Below are 15,665 nucleotides of genomic sequence, written 5' to 3' on the forward strand. Positions count from 1 at the left end.
TCTGAGAAGGATGGTATTTAGGGAGTTAAAATGTAAAAAGTAATCAAAATAGGGTTAAAATGTTGATGAGTCGGAGAATTGTGACAAGAGAATAAGACAAGAAAAAGAGAAAAGAAATTCTAACTGCTGGGATCATATAATGGGTATGAAAATCTTGATATAAATTTTAAATCTAGACAAATTAAGGAAGAAATGATCCTTTGAGAATATTAATAAGTTTCAGCAGATGCAAGAAAATCTATTTCTTGCTTCAGAAGAAGGAAAAGGTATCATGGCGACTGGTGACTCAATTCTGAGTGGTATAGAAATGGGTATGGAATATACCCAATATGATCCATTGGGAGCTGTGTTGACTTCCTGGAGTATGCATCCAGGACTTGACAGAAAGCCAGATGATACTTTTCAAACCTATTTATTGGCTGCAACTCACTAACAGTGTCATGATAACCATCAGAAGAAATTTGATAAGTATCTATAGGAATTATCCTGGTCAAGAAATGGAAGTGTTTAGGGGATCAGGTATTTCTCTCTTCTTCAAGTGATAATTTGGGAACTTAACTAGAGAAAAGAGAATGTGAGAATGCTTAGATGTCAATGAGAAGCTCTTGGAACTGGAAAGAAAATGTTTGTCTAATCAAGAGATCCATAATTAGAAATGGGAGGAAATGGGAATTGCTCAGCTTAAATTATAAATTGAATTGGTTTTTAATATTTCAGGCATAATAGTGAAATAAGAATAAAAGTGAAGGGGCAGCTAGGTGGCACAGTGGATCTGAGTTCAAATGTGGCCTCAAACACTTAACACTTCCTAGCTGTGTGACCCTGGGCAAGTCACTTAATCCCAATTGCCTCAGAAAAAAAAAAGAAGAAGAAAAACAGAAAAGGCTTTTAGAAATTTTTGAGAGAAAATAGGGAAAGTCAGAAAATCAAAGATGTAGACATCTGTATAACCATGTACAGAGTATAACCATATTTAGAATATAAGGAAGGGGCACTCAATAAAGCTTGATAATTTAATACGGAAAAATAGGTATTGCCTCATAAGGATCACTAAGACATTAACTTTCCTTCCTAGAATATAGTGACGGTAAGGTGTGCTTTGTTCAAAAGAAATTATTGTGGATGTTAAATAATCTCTATTTTAATAATTCTATCCCATTCTCTCTCTCTCTCTCTCTCTCTCTCTCTCTCTCTCTCCATATATATATATATATATATATATATATATATATATATATATATATATTATTAAATATACATATGTAGATTTACATATATATGTATATCTATATATGTATATTTAATAATTGTATTCCAATATAATCAGTTCCCTTCATAATCCTATGTATGATATATGATGCATTTAAAACCATGGGTCAATGGCACAAAGTAATTATGGATTTGAGGGTAGGAATGACAGAGAAGCTTTCTGCACTTTGTGAAGAAAACATCCTTGAATGGAAAGCATTTGATTAAAAGGAGAGAAATACAAAAATAATATAATCATAGGAGTATGTCACTGACCATAGGAGCAGATGGGAAACAAAAGCTGATGATGTATTTCTGACCCAGATACCTAAACCTGACCCATTTATAGCAGTTAAGGCCTAGAGGCATTTACTAGTCTAATTCTCAAAGTCTGAGAAGGGCTTGATTTAGGATTTAAATACCCTCTTATTGAAAGCATAGGTCATTATAGAGACGAATGTGATTTTCAAACCAAAACATGAACAAATTAAAAGAGGAAAGCTTGGATCCAAAGCCAGCCTGAATCTAATCCTAATTATAAAAGCTGGTGGAATTATTAAGGTCTCAACAGTCTCATTTCTTGTGGGGAGGCATAGCTGGGTAAGGTGGGGCAGGGAAAAAGATAATGAGGATATGCTATGGACTTAACACACTTTGCCAGTTAGATTTTTTTTAATCAACTCTTTACCTCTTTCTTGAATATATTTATACTTGCATTGGCCAAGGGCCTAACATATTCCTCATTTTATGTGGTCTACTTAGACTATAAGGGTGAGAGATTGTATATAAAAACCTCAACCTAGATTACCAGCTGCATAGAAGTTCTATGCAGGTCCCTGGGTTTGTTCTTCTAGTCCCCATCCCTTCTGGTCAGCAAAGCTAATTCTTGGTTTCATATTTCCAATAAGAATGGAGGCTCTCACAGACCATGCACTCTCCTTGGTCTCTTACTGTATCAAAGAGAAACAAAGTTATGGTATGTCATTTATAATTTTCATAAGCCTTTTGGAAAAAGGATGGGTAGATCTTCATTGACGTTCCAGTTGAAAAACAAGTGGATTTATTACTTGTGTAACTGGGAAGATTTCAATGTATTTCTTCTTTGATGTTTGGGAAAAGTGTGAGTTAGTGGGATGAGCACAGGGATACCTTTAGATAATGGACAGAGTTTCTTGGAATTTAAGGGTCATTTCTTCTCCATTTATAGGCACATCATGGTCGAGTTCTAGGCTAGCCCAAATGGATTCCAATTCTTAGAAGTTAACCTTGAATATTGTACTATGAATCCACAATTCAGAAGAAAACAGTAGTAATGGAAGATAGTAGTAACCAGTTGTCCTCGTGGTAGAAATTATAATCCTTGTGCTATTGCTTCAAAGTGTGATTAGCTCGTTCTATCTACTCATTAGCTAGGAAGTATTGTGGGGATCATACATGACAGACAAGTATATTTTAATGTTCCACGTGGCAAAAAAAAGGAGTTTTAAAGGCAAAAAATGTGTGCTAAAATTAGCTAACCGGTGGACGTGCACCTTTGTAATTGTGGGGAACAGGGAGAGGAGGAACAATGTAACATTTCTATGGACGTGTCCATAACCATCAGAAAGTCATCTTGATACTGGGTCATCTATCCAATCTGATGGTCCTACTGGCAAAATTGAGTCAAGAAGATAGCTCTGGCTGATGCAACTGGTGACCATATTAGCAAATTGTCAGCACATGACAGAGAAAGAATGTCATCCCCAGAGGTGTGGGGAAGTATTGGGCCAGAGAACTAAATCATTGTATTTCTTGCATATTGCCTACTAGTTCTTATTGACTGACTTGGAATCTTTGTTCCTGAAAATCCTGCCTTTGTCTTAACACTCCAGTGTTTTCAGTTTCTACCTCAGACTTCCTTTTAATTTATGTCCAGTTAGAGCCTGATTTGGACCCAGGACTTTATTTCCCCGGGGATTACTCTCTACCTTCCTTGCTCTGGAGATTATTTTCATCACTTTTGTATTCAAAATTATTAATCTGAAGAGTTGACTTCACTAGGATCAAGTGACTATGGAAGAATATGTAAACTACTTTTGGACTCCCAGGCATGACTTGGTACTTGGTATGAAATAATCCTGTCCTTATGGATCGGTTTTTTTTTTTTTTTTGCCGTCTTGGCCATACCTTTCTCTCATTGAAACAGCTTGGGTGGTCTTGGCTTACTTGCACCTTTGTGCCCATATCTGAAGTCATGGTCTGAAGTCATGGACTTACTGGTATGGCTGAGTGAAGAAGAGATATATTGGACCTAGTTGTGACTATCATGCTGACAGTGAAGGGCAGGAGTAGGCCATAAAGTGAGGGTAGAGACTACAGTTCAGAGATGCTCTGAGTCAATCTTAATCTAACAAAATTCTCTAGTGTGATGGAGGGAACCCTGAAACTGTCCTTTCCACTGAAGAAGTCAGCCTCCTAGCAAAAGCTGAATTCTCAGTGACAATAAACTTCCTTTTGCCAGTCTGATATTTCGTGTTCATGAATTCTTTCTTGTTGGACCTGCGCCAGCCAAAGAGGAATTCCCACAACTTTCTCACTGCCACTAACCGCATCAAGTGGACAGTAGGATTACAGAATTGTCCTGAGAATAGAAAATGTTAGCACCTGCTTTTTCAATAATGAATGTTTATATATAGCAGGAGCAGTATTTTTACCATGGTGTCTACCATGTAGGTTAGGATGTTCCCCCCCCCCCAAAATGTTCCTGAAACTTGATTGGTCCAATGGGTTTAATATTCCCAGTTTCCCTCAGAGACCACTAATTACACAGATCAGACTTGACAAAGTTCTCTTGCTAATAGATCACCACACTCTACAATCCCCTAGCATTGGTTTTTAAGTAAACCTGGCCCTGTTCTGTGAAGCCTCCAGCTCATTCAAGTTAACTTGGATAAATCTCTTAAAGAGGGTTAAATGGATGGGATAGTGGGAATAAAGGAAAGGAAGGAAGCTCTTGGATTATTTTCTCCCAAAGCTCCTATTTTCCCTTCCTCTCAAAATCACCACCTGGCCCAGAGAAATTCATTTTTCCAGCCAGATTTGCTCCATCTGCCTGTACAAAGCAGTATTGAATTCCCACAGGGTGGCAGCTTCTACCTGCAAGTGAAGATTTGGCAGTGAGAGTCTCCTTGGAGGAAGGGTTTTGAAATGTGCAAGATATTAGTGGCTTAATTCTCAAAGAAAACAGAAGGTAATCCAGAATCAAGGTCACAGCAATCAAAGGTCATTCTTAGAGAAATGCAAGAGAGAGAATCAGGTGGGGAAGGAGGAGCAGATTTTTTATGCCAAAAGCTAGTGGAAGAACTAAAACCATCACAGGCCCAGAAGCTTCCAAGCAATCTGAGGATAGATTTCAAGGGAGTGTGTGGACTTGGAGAAAAAAATTCCATCTTAATTTTTTAACTAAAATTTAGCATTTCCTTTAATTATCTAAAAGCATTATCTGAGGAGTCTTGTACGTTTCACTAGATTACTAAAGGTAATGGGGAGAGTGCAAGTCAAGATGAACAAATCTCTTTTTTAATAAACAAAAATTTCTGATAATGGATAAACCTAGCCAATCTGCTGGCCAAGCATATCTCTGTATTTATTAACTGATTATTTAACAAGTATAGGAAGAAAGAAAGGCAAAAGCAGTTTTTTGCCTTCAGGGAGTTTACATTCTAATAGAAGAAATCACATGCAAATCACTTAAGGATTTAAAATATAAATACTATCAAAATGGAAAGTAATCTCAAAAGAAAAGACAGCTTCTGGGAGGGACAGGGAGAGGAACCTGGAAGGGTCTTCTGCAGAAAAATAAAAGGCAATCTCAAAAGAAAAGACAGATGCTGGGTGGAAGAAGAGGTGAGGGGAACCTGGAAGGGCCTTCTGCAGAAAAGGCGGGGAACAGTCAGTAGAAATGCACAGAGATGGGAGAAGTGCCAAAGGGTAAGTAAGGTATTGTACATGTGTATATGGAGGGCAAAGTATGAGAGGATAGAAAAATAGGTGCCTGGGGTTCAAGGGTTTTAAAGACCAAACAGATAATTTTATATATGATCCTAGAAGTTAGAGCCACTGGACTCCAGTGAGTAGTAAGGAAAATCACTTTGTCAGCTGAGTAGAGCTTGGACTGAAGAAGGCTTCAAGGAGCCACACTGTTCAGAATTAGCTTGAGTGATCTATTGGACTTCAGTACTTGGCTGGGTACAGGCCAAAAAGTATTGATGATAGGGGCATCAGTATCTGCCAGAAGTTTCATTCTGCTAGTCACAGAGCACATGACTAATTCTCGACTTGCCTTAATCTTTCAGAATGTAGAATAGGTGATGGGGAAATTGCTCTTGCTGATCTAATTTTGACCAAGAAAGATGCACTAGGTGAGTGAAGAGGAAATGATAAAAGTAGCGAGACAAAGAAAGTATGTCATTTTAGTATTCATTGTGACCAAGAATGGGAGGAGGATGATATCTGGGCAATTTGAAGAAACTTAAAGTAGATTCCAAGGCTTAAAATGTTAGAGAAGAAGATTGCTCAGAAAGAGATGGAGAGGTCTTCAGAATCATGATTCTGAAGAAGAAAAAAATAATAGGAGCATCTAAAGAAAACAATGTTGTAACCTTCCTGACTCTGATTTCAGATTTTAAAAGAACATAGAAAAAATAGAGAAGAGTGCATTGAGCATGCAAAAAGAGTCAGGAAGACTGCAAGCCATAACAAACCAAGGCTTAAAAAACATTGAGGGAGATAGCAAAAAGAGGTTTTAAAGATATGGCTGATTTAAGGATAAGACAAAGTAAGAATAGGCATAATAGAGGCAGCCAATATATGGTTTTAACCATGCAAAGAAAGCAGAACTATTCAGCAATTTTGCATCTGTCAATAAAAGTAATCCTAAACCTGGAAAAGGAAGGAGGAGCATGGTTAAATGGAAACTGAAGCCCAAGAGACATGAGAAAAGATTGTAAAAATCTAAAGGAATTAAATTCATCTTTAGCCTGGGAGAATTATACCCACTAATTTGGCAGATAGAAGCAATAGATTCTGGTTGTCAATAATCTTTGAAGATTTCTTGGAAACTTAGAAAAGTTGCAGAAAATGGAAAATTATTAGGATTACAAGGTGATAACTCAGGTTGTCTAAATGATTCTCTAGCTCAGAGTTCACACTTTTAGGAATTTACACCTTTAGACTTCTGAAAAGAAAATTTCAGAAAGAGGGAAAGAGAGAGAGAGAGAGAGAGAGAGAGAGAGAGAGAGAGAGAGAGAGAGAGAGAGAGAGAGAGAGAGAGAGAGAGAGAGAGGGGAGAGGGAGACTCTAGATAGTGAAAACTATGGTTTAGTTACTTTGACATTGATTTCTGAAAAATCTAAAGTTATTTACAAATTAGCAACTAAAGAAAGAAAGCAATGACCACTTAAAAGCCAGTATAGGTTCACTGAAAGCAAAAATGTGATGATAATCTAATTTAAACATTTTTTAAAGAATGTTTTAAACAAAGTTCAGAGGAATATTTTATTGATTTGGTGGGCCATTGGATTATGACACCGAATTCATGTTTTTTATGATATATTTGTGGACAAGATGAAAATTTTAGTACTTGATGCTAATACAATTAGGTTTATAATTTAATACAACAATGTTTTATATGCAAGTATGAATGTATCAGTATAACTTAGAGATATGTCGCTAAGCATGTGATAATGGACTTTTGGTTTTATGCTAGTCAATTAAGCTATAGATAACATTTTTCTAACATATGACAGGAAGTTAAGTGGGACTGCAAATACACTGGATGGTGGAATGAGACCCCTAAAAAGTTGTGAAGCACCAGAATGATGTAGATGAGCATAAATGTAAAATTCTACCCTTAGGTTAAAAAATTATACATGTAAGTATAGGATGGGGTGTGTGTGTATGTGTGGGGAGAAATAAGAATATGACTAAACAATCTTTTTTATGTAAAAAAGTGGAGATTTTTGTATAGTAGTATAACGAGTCAACATTTGTGATTTGGCTGCCACAACTAGCTATGTGATCTTGGGTGAATCAGTTCATCTTTCCAAATTTCAGCTTCCTCTTTTGTCAGACATTTAATAACATAATTTTTATGTAAAAATTAATAACAAACCTTTAATAAGGACCTACTATGTGGCTACTATGTCCCTAGCTGGGGATACAAAGATCAAACCCTTTCCCCAACTTCCCTCCCAAAGCCCAGTTTCTACTCTTTCAAGTTTGTATTCTATGGGAGAGACACAATAAGTATATAAATACAGACACACAAAATGAATTCAAGATGATTAAAGAGGATAGAAACAAACATTAGTATCATCAAGCAGAAAGAAGCAGTTCAATTGGATCATAGAATTCTTAATTGTTTTGTCAATGTTTACCAAAAAAAAGTAAATGATTCTTATTTGTTCATAAGATCACAGAGAGCCTCCTTGGACCCCACTCTCATTTTACATTATGTTGGTACATCCTCATAGAGGCGCATGTCATCACCTTTACAACCTGAGTCCTGTACAGGTCCTCTGGCTTCACATCCAGTATTCTTCCCATTACCCCACATTGCTTTCATTTATGGATCATAGAATTCTGAAAGTAATCTACAATGAGGCTATAAAAACATATTAGGGTAGGATATCAAATGTTCTAAAAATCAACCTGAGGAATTTATATTTTAATAGGAGCCACTGAAATTTATGACAATAGAGAGATTATGAGAATCTAAAATAAGATGGTGACCGTGAAGAAAGGAAGGGGAGTTATATATGAGACAGATAGTGGAGGTAGAAATGGCAAGAGTGGACCAAATTGATAGGAAGGATAATATCCTGAGGACAAGGCTATGAATGAGACCCTCAGTCTATCCCAGTCTTCCTGGGATAGAAGGATAAGGATTACGAGGGCCTAGTTGAGGGTCAGAGATTGGAATTCTGAATTTTCCATATTTGACTGGTTTCTTCTATGCTGAGAATTCTCCTCTTCCTCACTTGTATTTTTCAGAAACCTCAACTCAAGTACCACATTTTCTGGTACTCTCAGTTGTTAGTGCCCTGGCTGGCAGAAATTACTTTGCCATCTATATTTTGAATTTTCTTATGTGAATAAGATGATATTCTTCTAGTAAAATCTAAGTCCTTTGAGAGTGGGAACTTTTTCATCTTTATCTTTGGATCCACAGGCCTAATACAGTGCCTGACTTAATATATCACATTAATTATGTTAAGTCCTAATATAGGTACTTAATAAATGTTTGTTGAATTAAATGAATAATATCTAATAACCTTTCCCTTCTTTTGTATCTTTACTCTTAAGAGTTGGGTGTCTCAGATGGAATTAGTGATCCCCTTGATTATACAGTTTCTGTACTTAGATTTGGCTTTGATTAAATTAGTCCATGAATTCATAGATGCATAGAATGTAATTCTGGATTGGATGTCCAAGGTCATTATGAATAAGGAAATCTAGGACCAAGCAAGGCTTAGGGATGTGGGGCTCAAGGTCACACAGCCGTTTGGTTATTGGGAGGGCTTGTAATTATAATTACAGGATTCCTAGCCCCCAGCCTGAGGCTGTTTCCACTACACCAAAAACTTTGCCATGAAGTCAGACCAGTGGCTGAATGTCAGTCAGCAAGTCTGACTCACAATCCTTTCTGGGTTGACACTCATCTTTGAGTGTGGGCTGGCAGAGTCAGTGAGGTGCCTGAGAAGGAAATGGGGGGTGGAGGTGAGACTGGATCATTCTATCTGCTGATTACTGAAACTGAAAATCTTCATCTTCTGGGAGACCATGGACCAATCTAACTGGGAACCAGGTCATGCTTGTTATATTTGGTGTAAATAACCTTGGGTAGAGTTGCAGGAGCATTATGTAGTAGTACAGATATGTCAAACATCCCCTCCCCCAGGTTTATGTGGCTCACAACACTCCTCCCAACTTGACCCAGAACAAAATCTAATTGGGAAATATGTAACAAAAATAAATTTAAAAAAATATACAATAGAAGATTGATGATGTAAATGTTTTTCTAAATCAATGTGTGGTTTCAGGAATCCTTATGAAAGTTTGAGTGGCCCCATTTCTATTTGAATTTGACACTACTGCTATTTAAGCACATTTGTGAAAAACTGTTTCAGAGAAGGTGGCAATCTGTATTGGTAGAAGAGTCCCACTACTAGTGAAATCACAGATCTAGGCCTTTTCTCACCCTGCTGAGGAAGCCTGTGGGAAAGAGTGGAGGAGGGGTTGGTTGATTGTGTAGACAACCTTCCACTTCTCAACTCTGGGATTTCTTTCCTCTGAGTCTCTGGAAACTAAATGTGTCATGTTATAGATTAACCCGGCTAACAACAGACACTGAGATGTCAAGAACTAAGCCATGGGACAATCAGAAGATGCTGGGCCAACTTCGAGAGAAGCTGCCCCTTCAGAAAAACCTGCAGCCCACCCGATCAATCCCAAGCAAAGCGTATGTACACTTTAAATCCTTTCACTTTCCTGTGCCTTATTTCACCCTGTGCCTTATTCACATCAAACTTACTCCCCTTCCTATCTCTTCCATCTCTGAGACCTTGCTCTTTTCCCTAGACTTAGAGGGCATCTCTTTCACTTTTCTTCAAGGCTCAACTCTAGTATCGCCTCCTCTGAGAAACTTTTCCTGTCTGATACCTGTAGTATTCTAGTTTTCTGAAGGTCTTAGAGCAGCCTTTCTTTCAGCAGATTAATCACCACAAGAATACAGTAGGGATAAAGTCCAAATTCTTTATTATCTCCTTCAAAGTCTAATTTCCTTGCCTGGGATCCAGGCCAGCTTTCTTGAGGTCCTCAGGAACGTGTCTTGGTTTCTGTGGGGGAGGTAGGAGGGACCACCACCGTGGTCTCTGTCTTGAAGTCTGTCTCAGTCCCAAGGCTTGTGCTCCAGCCTCCAGCCCACCACAAAGGTGGGAGATGAAATGAATCTTTCTCTCAGTTCCACCCTGGCTGAGTTTGTCCCAGATTATATGCTCTATTATAATTACATTATCATCGGTATGGATCTTATAGGTGTCAAGCTTGTAGAATTATATTAAGTACTAAGTACATGTACAGAACTAGAGAACTATTAATCATCACGCTAAACTAGATAACCATTGTCTTATCAGATAACCACTGTCTTATCAATGCCACTGACTTAATACCTGGTAGGAATCCTTGTTTCAAGTAGAGTTCTGGCCTGTTAACAGATAACCCTCTCCCTTCCTCTCTCCATCCTCATTCCTTTTACTTCTTACCTAAAAGATATTTATCTTTCTATATCTTTCTTTGTTTTTCTCCTTTCTTTTTTACTTTCTCTTTTATTTTGCTTCTCTCTCTCTTCTCTCTCTCTCTCTCTCTCTCTCTCTCTCACTCTCTCTCTCTCTCTCTCTCTCTCTCTCTCTCTCTCTCTCTCTCTCTCTCTTTTCTTTCTCTCTCTTTTCTTTCTCTGTTTCTTGGTTATAAAGCTGCTTTTGGAAGCTAGGGTGTAATGGGCCAAAACTCCAGAGAAGTGTATTTAAGGTTAAGACTCAGTATGATTGATTTAGTCCTTCAACAAGGGTATTAACTCAGTGGAATTGATAAGACAATGGTTATCTAGTTTTACATGTACTTAGGACTTAATATAGTTCTACAAGATTGACACCTACAATGATGTAATAGAGTATATAAGAGCCAACAAGGACTGGACGAGAGACATTCATTCCATCTTCCACCACCGAGAGACATTCATTCCATCTTCTACCACCGTGGTGGCTGGGCTGTCCTCCTTCACCTCTTCCCTGAGATGAAGTCCCGTCTGAAGGCCCTCCAGAAAGCTAGCTGAACCCCAGGTGAAGGAGACAGACTGTGAAGGAGACAATAAAGAATTTGGACTTGATCCCTGGCTATTCTTGTGGTGATTACTCAGCTGAAATGAAGGCTGGTCCAGAGACCTCCAGAAAGCTAATCAGAACATTACACTAGGGGATGTTTTATTTTATTTTTGTGTATGTGTTGTCTAGTATAGGACATTGCCAGTTAATGTTTGTTGAATTGTCCTGGAAGCATTTAGTATGTACGTGATGTCCAGACCTATTCAACGTGGATCTCCTGGGGGAATACAAGGAGTGTTAAGGACACAGTCCCAACTGCTTTGCCCTCAATTCAAGCTAACAACGTTAGCTCCATACTGGGCATTGTGAATGGCAAAAAGTATCCTGCAGGTCCCAATCCTAACAGAATTTATGATGTACTTGAAGAGAAAGGGCTCACCCACATGGAAGAGCTAGAGAAAACTGACGGCAGAGCTGTCTTTGATAAGTTTACATGGACCATGAACTACAGGGTTGGGAAATTTCAAAGTGGGAAATCTGCTTGAGTTAGAATTAATTCTAGGATACTCCCTGAAGGAAAGGAGGTTGGCTTCAAAGTCCTATTTCATGAATGTGCTGGACATGGATTTGGAATAAAAGAAAATTAATGCCAGTTTGAGATGTGGGGGGCCAGTGAAGACCAGTATGACTGGAGCAGCAGGGGAAGAAGGGGAGGTGGCAAACAGAATATGGGACTAGATTGTGGGGATCTGAACTAGGGTGGGAGATTTATTATAAAGCCTATATTTTTTTGATAGACTGTGCTTCAGTTTTTTAAAAATCCCCTCAAAAGCTCTGTTCAGTTTCTCATTGGTCAATCAGGCAAAATGCAATGCCAGTCCAGCATGTCTCTTCTCTAAATCTCCCTTATAAACTGATTCAAATTAAAGGGCTGAGGAGTTGAAAATCTTCACTCCCTGACACTCCTCTTTCCCCAAGTACTTGTTTTACAAAAGGTTTTAAAGGAGAGGGTAATATTTAATGGAACCAGATGAATCTATGAAAGAATGCTGGTGGTAGTCAGTGAGGAATATTCATAGATGAATTGGAGTTCAGAGCCACTCAAGTTAGTCCTTTCAGATGATGTTTAATCAATCTATATGAAACTATCTTGTATTTGAAAAATTTGTAGAAGGTAAGACCCCATGACCTGAAATTTTAAAAGAGAAAATTTCTCAAAAGGAATGAAAATTGTAGAAGGGAAGAGCAATAATGAAAGAAACTGAAGGTATGGACATCTAAGAGGATATTAACCACCTTCACAGAGAGCTCTCTGATAAACTCAGATTTTAAATCTGGCACATTCTCCTCTCTGGGAGGTTGAACTAGGAATTTGTTCTGGGCAAAGTCATTAGTGGAGCAGCTCAGGAGTGCTCCCTCTGGCATTCTGTCCCTACAGCCTCAAATAGCTGAAAGAAAGAGTTCCACATTCTTGGCGGACCCAGTTGTGGTTATGAAAGGTCATGGGAGGTAACTGCTAGCTGGAATTGTAACCCTGGTGCATCAATAAGGCTTTGCCATCTGTTAAAATGCCAGTCTCCCTGGGAGATTGTAAGATGTTGGTAGTCATTTATACCACTGTGTGAATAAGAGAATTGAATTTGCTTTAAAAGGAACAAGGTGGCAGAGGAGAGAAGGATTGAGAACCCTGAGGTTGAGGGGAAGAGAACAAAGTGTTTCTGAGAAGGGACTGTGACTGTTAAAGATTTCCTCTGACTTCATGGTTTTATCTTGTCAAGGTATATATGTGCGTGGCTCCTTTTGAGTCAGTGGAGGAGGGTTCCAAGGAAATGGTGGGAGAGAGCTCCAACTCTCAGAAGATACAGTATGTTCCAGCTGAGATGGTGGAAGGCAAAGAAAATGAGGTGCATATGCAATATTCTGACAAGGGGAGGCAGGAAAATTGACAGTGTTTGTTCCTCTCTTTCATCACATCCTATCTCACCCCATAATCCCTGCCTCTTCCATTCTGCCCCACCAATCTCACCTCTTTCCCTTCCTCTTTTCTCCTGTCTCCCAACTTCTCCCCCCCATTTCCATCCTCTTTCTTCCCTCCCATCCCCTTTCCCCAAGTCCTATCCATCTTTTGCTATCTCATTTTCAACTGCCAGGACATAAAAGTCCCAGCATTTCACCTTTTTTTCCACCCTTGTTAGTCTCTTCTTCCCATCCTGTCTAGTCTTGTCTTCTAGGCACAAAAGGAAGAATTGTTGGCTAGGTACAGCTATAGCCTCCAGCTGGACCCCTCCCTTCTGTTCAGTTCTTTAGATAATTTTGAGCCTTATTAGGGCAGCCAGGTAGCTCCATAGTGCACAGAGTACCAGGCCTGCAGTACAGGAGGCTCACTCATCTTTCTGAGTTCAAATTTGACCTGTGTGATCTTGGGCAAATCACTCCACTCTGTTTGCCTCAGTTTCTTTATCTGTAAAATGAATTGTAAAAGGAAATGGCAAAACCATTCCATTGTCGTAGAAAATCCCAAATGAGGTCACAAAGAGTGACTCTTTGTCTATGATGACTAAACAAAAAAGTCTTATGATATCCCAATATGCCAAGAGTGTGCTTTGTACTAAAATGTATTAATTTCTTCAAGGGTGTGTGAGATGGCTATAAATTTAGAAATGTAGTGATCAGGGCTTCTTGAGCATTTCCATTCATGATCCCTTTTCTCCCAAGAGATTTCTATGCAAACCTATATAAAATAGGTATATAAACCAAATATTTATTGATAATAAATCATAATTTCAGGGCCCTCATTCCATTGTGTGACCCCATTTAGGAATGAGACCACAGTTTGAGAAGCTTTGAATTCTAGTCCAAGTCCTTCATTTTACAAATGAAGAAACTGAGACGAAGGGTAAAGGGACTAATTATTATATTAGCCCCCAAGTCCCTCATATAAATGACAGCCTCCCATTCATAGGGTCACTCAATGAACCAAAGGATCCTCACAGATCCTTTAGCAAGAGGTCAGATGACATCTTTCATGGTGCTATAGGAAGTACACAAGTCCAGCTCCCCCAGCACTAAATAAGATGGCCTTTTACAGATTGCCTCTCCCAGTAGGATGCCCACAGAGGCTTTGGAAGCTTATTAGCTCCGGTCAAAGAGTGCCCTATTCTTCGTTTATCCACTTTGCCCTTTTTCTATTCCTTACTTTTCAGTGTCCATCATAGGCCCAACCCCTCTATGCTTGGCCTGTGCCCCACTCACTCTTGGTCCCTCGAGTAGAACTCTGTTGGTCAGGACATAGTAAAGTCTTTTCTCTCCCTTTGCTACTGAACATGGGTCATGCTGAATTTTGAGTGCAGAGGCAGGGAATTGGGCAAAATGTAGGGATTGCAACAGTGTTAGGTGGTGGGAAGAATACTGACCTGGGGTCCAGGCTCTGTCGTGAGATATATCACTTCTCTAGGCTTCAGACTAGATCCCCATCCACTTCTTCCAGCTCCAAATCTTGATGCTACGCATCTAACAGAAGTATTGTGAGAATTTTATTTTGTGTATCTCCCAAAGGGAAAGAACTCTAGAGCCAAGGAAGTGGGGAAATGTCATAGATTTTGGTTCAATATAAAGAACAACTTTCTGTGCCACCACAGAATAGGTTGTCTCACAAGGTAATAAGTGCCCCATTTCCCTGGAGACTACAAGCAGAGGGATAATAGCCCCATAACCATAGTTCTGGGAGGGCCCTTAGAAGTCATATTGTATCAGTCTAATCTCCTCATTTCACAGATGAGTAAACTAAAGTACAGAGAAATTTTAAGAGATTTGCCCAATAACCAACTACATAGGTAATTAAGGGACAGGCAGGATTTGAACCTTTGATTCCAAATCCAGCACATTTTTCATGGCACCAGGATGCTCTAGTCCTTATATCTCCAGAATAACTTCTAATGGATTGGGCTCCTTGAGTCCAACTGTCACCCCTTCCCCACCTCCATCTCCATGCTTACTGGCTCCTCAGTGGCCTAGAGGGTCAAGGTAACTGAATTTCCCCTGCTTGCTATCTTATCCAGGAATCATGTTCTGGTGGCTGCCATGATACCTCCTTCAAGAACCACCTACATCCCTCCACTGAGAAGCCCTTTAGAGGACAAGTTACTTAGCACGCGCTTTCCGAAGCAAAAAGCCCGGCTGCAGGAATTGCTGGGCTACCACATGTATGGGTGGCTTATGGGGAATACAGAAGCACCGAGCATCTATGGGCCACACTTGGTGGTGGAATTTAACGACATCAACTTTCCACCCTCAACCATTGTTCACTCATCATGATGTCTGATTCTGCTAGTTCTTAGTCATGGTCACTAGGCATTCAACAGTGGAGCTCTCCATCCCGGCAAGAGAACTCTTTTTATATTAGTTACTATCAATCATGGACCAATAGTTCCCTTCCAGTGGAACTGAGAGGACTGGTGGCCTGAAGCCCTTGATAATTAATAGCAATCTGTTGAGTCAGTCTTTAAAAGAACCACTGGAAATTATGTGATTCTAATAAACATTGATGACCTAAAGCAA

At 39.2% G+C, this 15,665-nt stretch overlaps 1 protein-coding gene across 3 annotated transcripts in view; it reads left to right on the forward strand.

The window, feature by feature from the left end:
* C1H3orf22 (chromosome 1 C3orf22 homolog) overlaps window positions 1-15,665 on the forward strand; it is a 42,622-nt gene extending 26,957 nt beyond the window's left edge. For all 3 annotated transcript variants that reach the window (XM_074283792.1, XM_074283790.1, XM_074283791.1), the window contains 2 exons: window positions 9,614-9,748; window positions 15,167-15,665. In XM_074283792.1, the coding sequence (XP_074139893.1) occupies window positions 9,614-9,748; window positions 15,167-15,422 (391 nt within the window). In that variant the 3' untranslated portion in view covers window positions 15,423-15,665. The remainder of the gene's footprint in view (window positions 1-9,613; window positions 9,749-15,166) is intronic.

Source organism: Sminthopsis crassicaudata, chromosome 1 (assembly GCF_048593235.1).
Source record: "Sminthopsis crassicaudata isolate SCR6 chromosome 1, ASM4859323v1, whole genome shotgun sequence".
Lineage (NCBI taxonomy): Eukaryota > Metazoa > Chordata > Mammalia > Dasyuromorphia > Dasyuridae > Sminthopsis > Sminthopsis crassicaudata.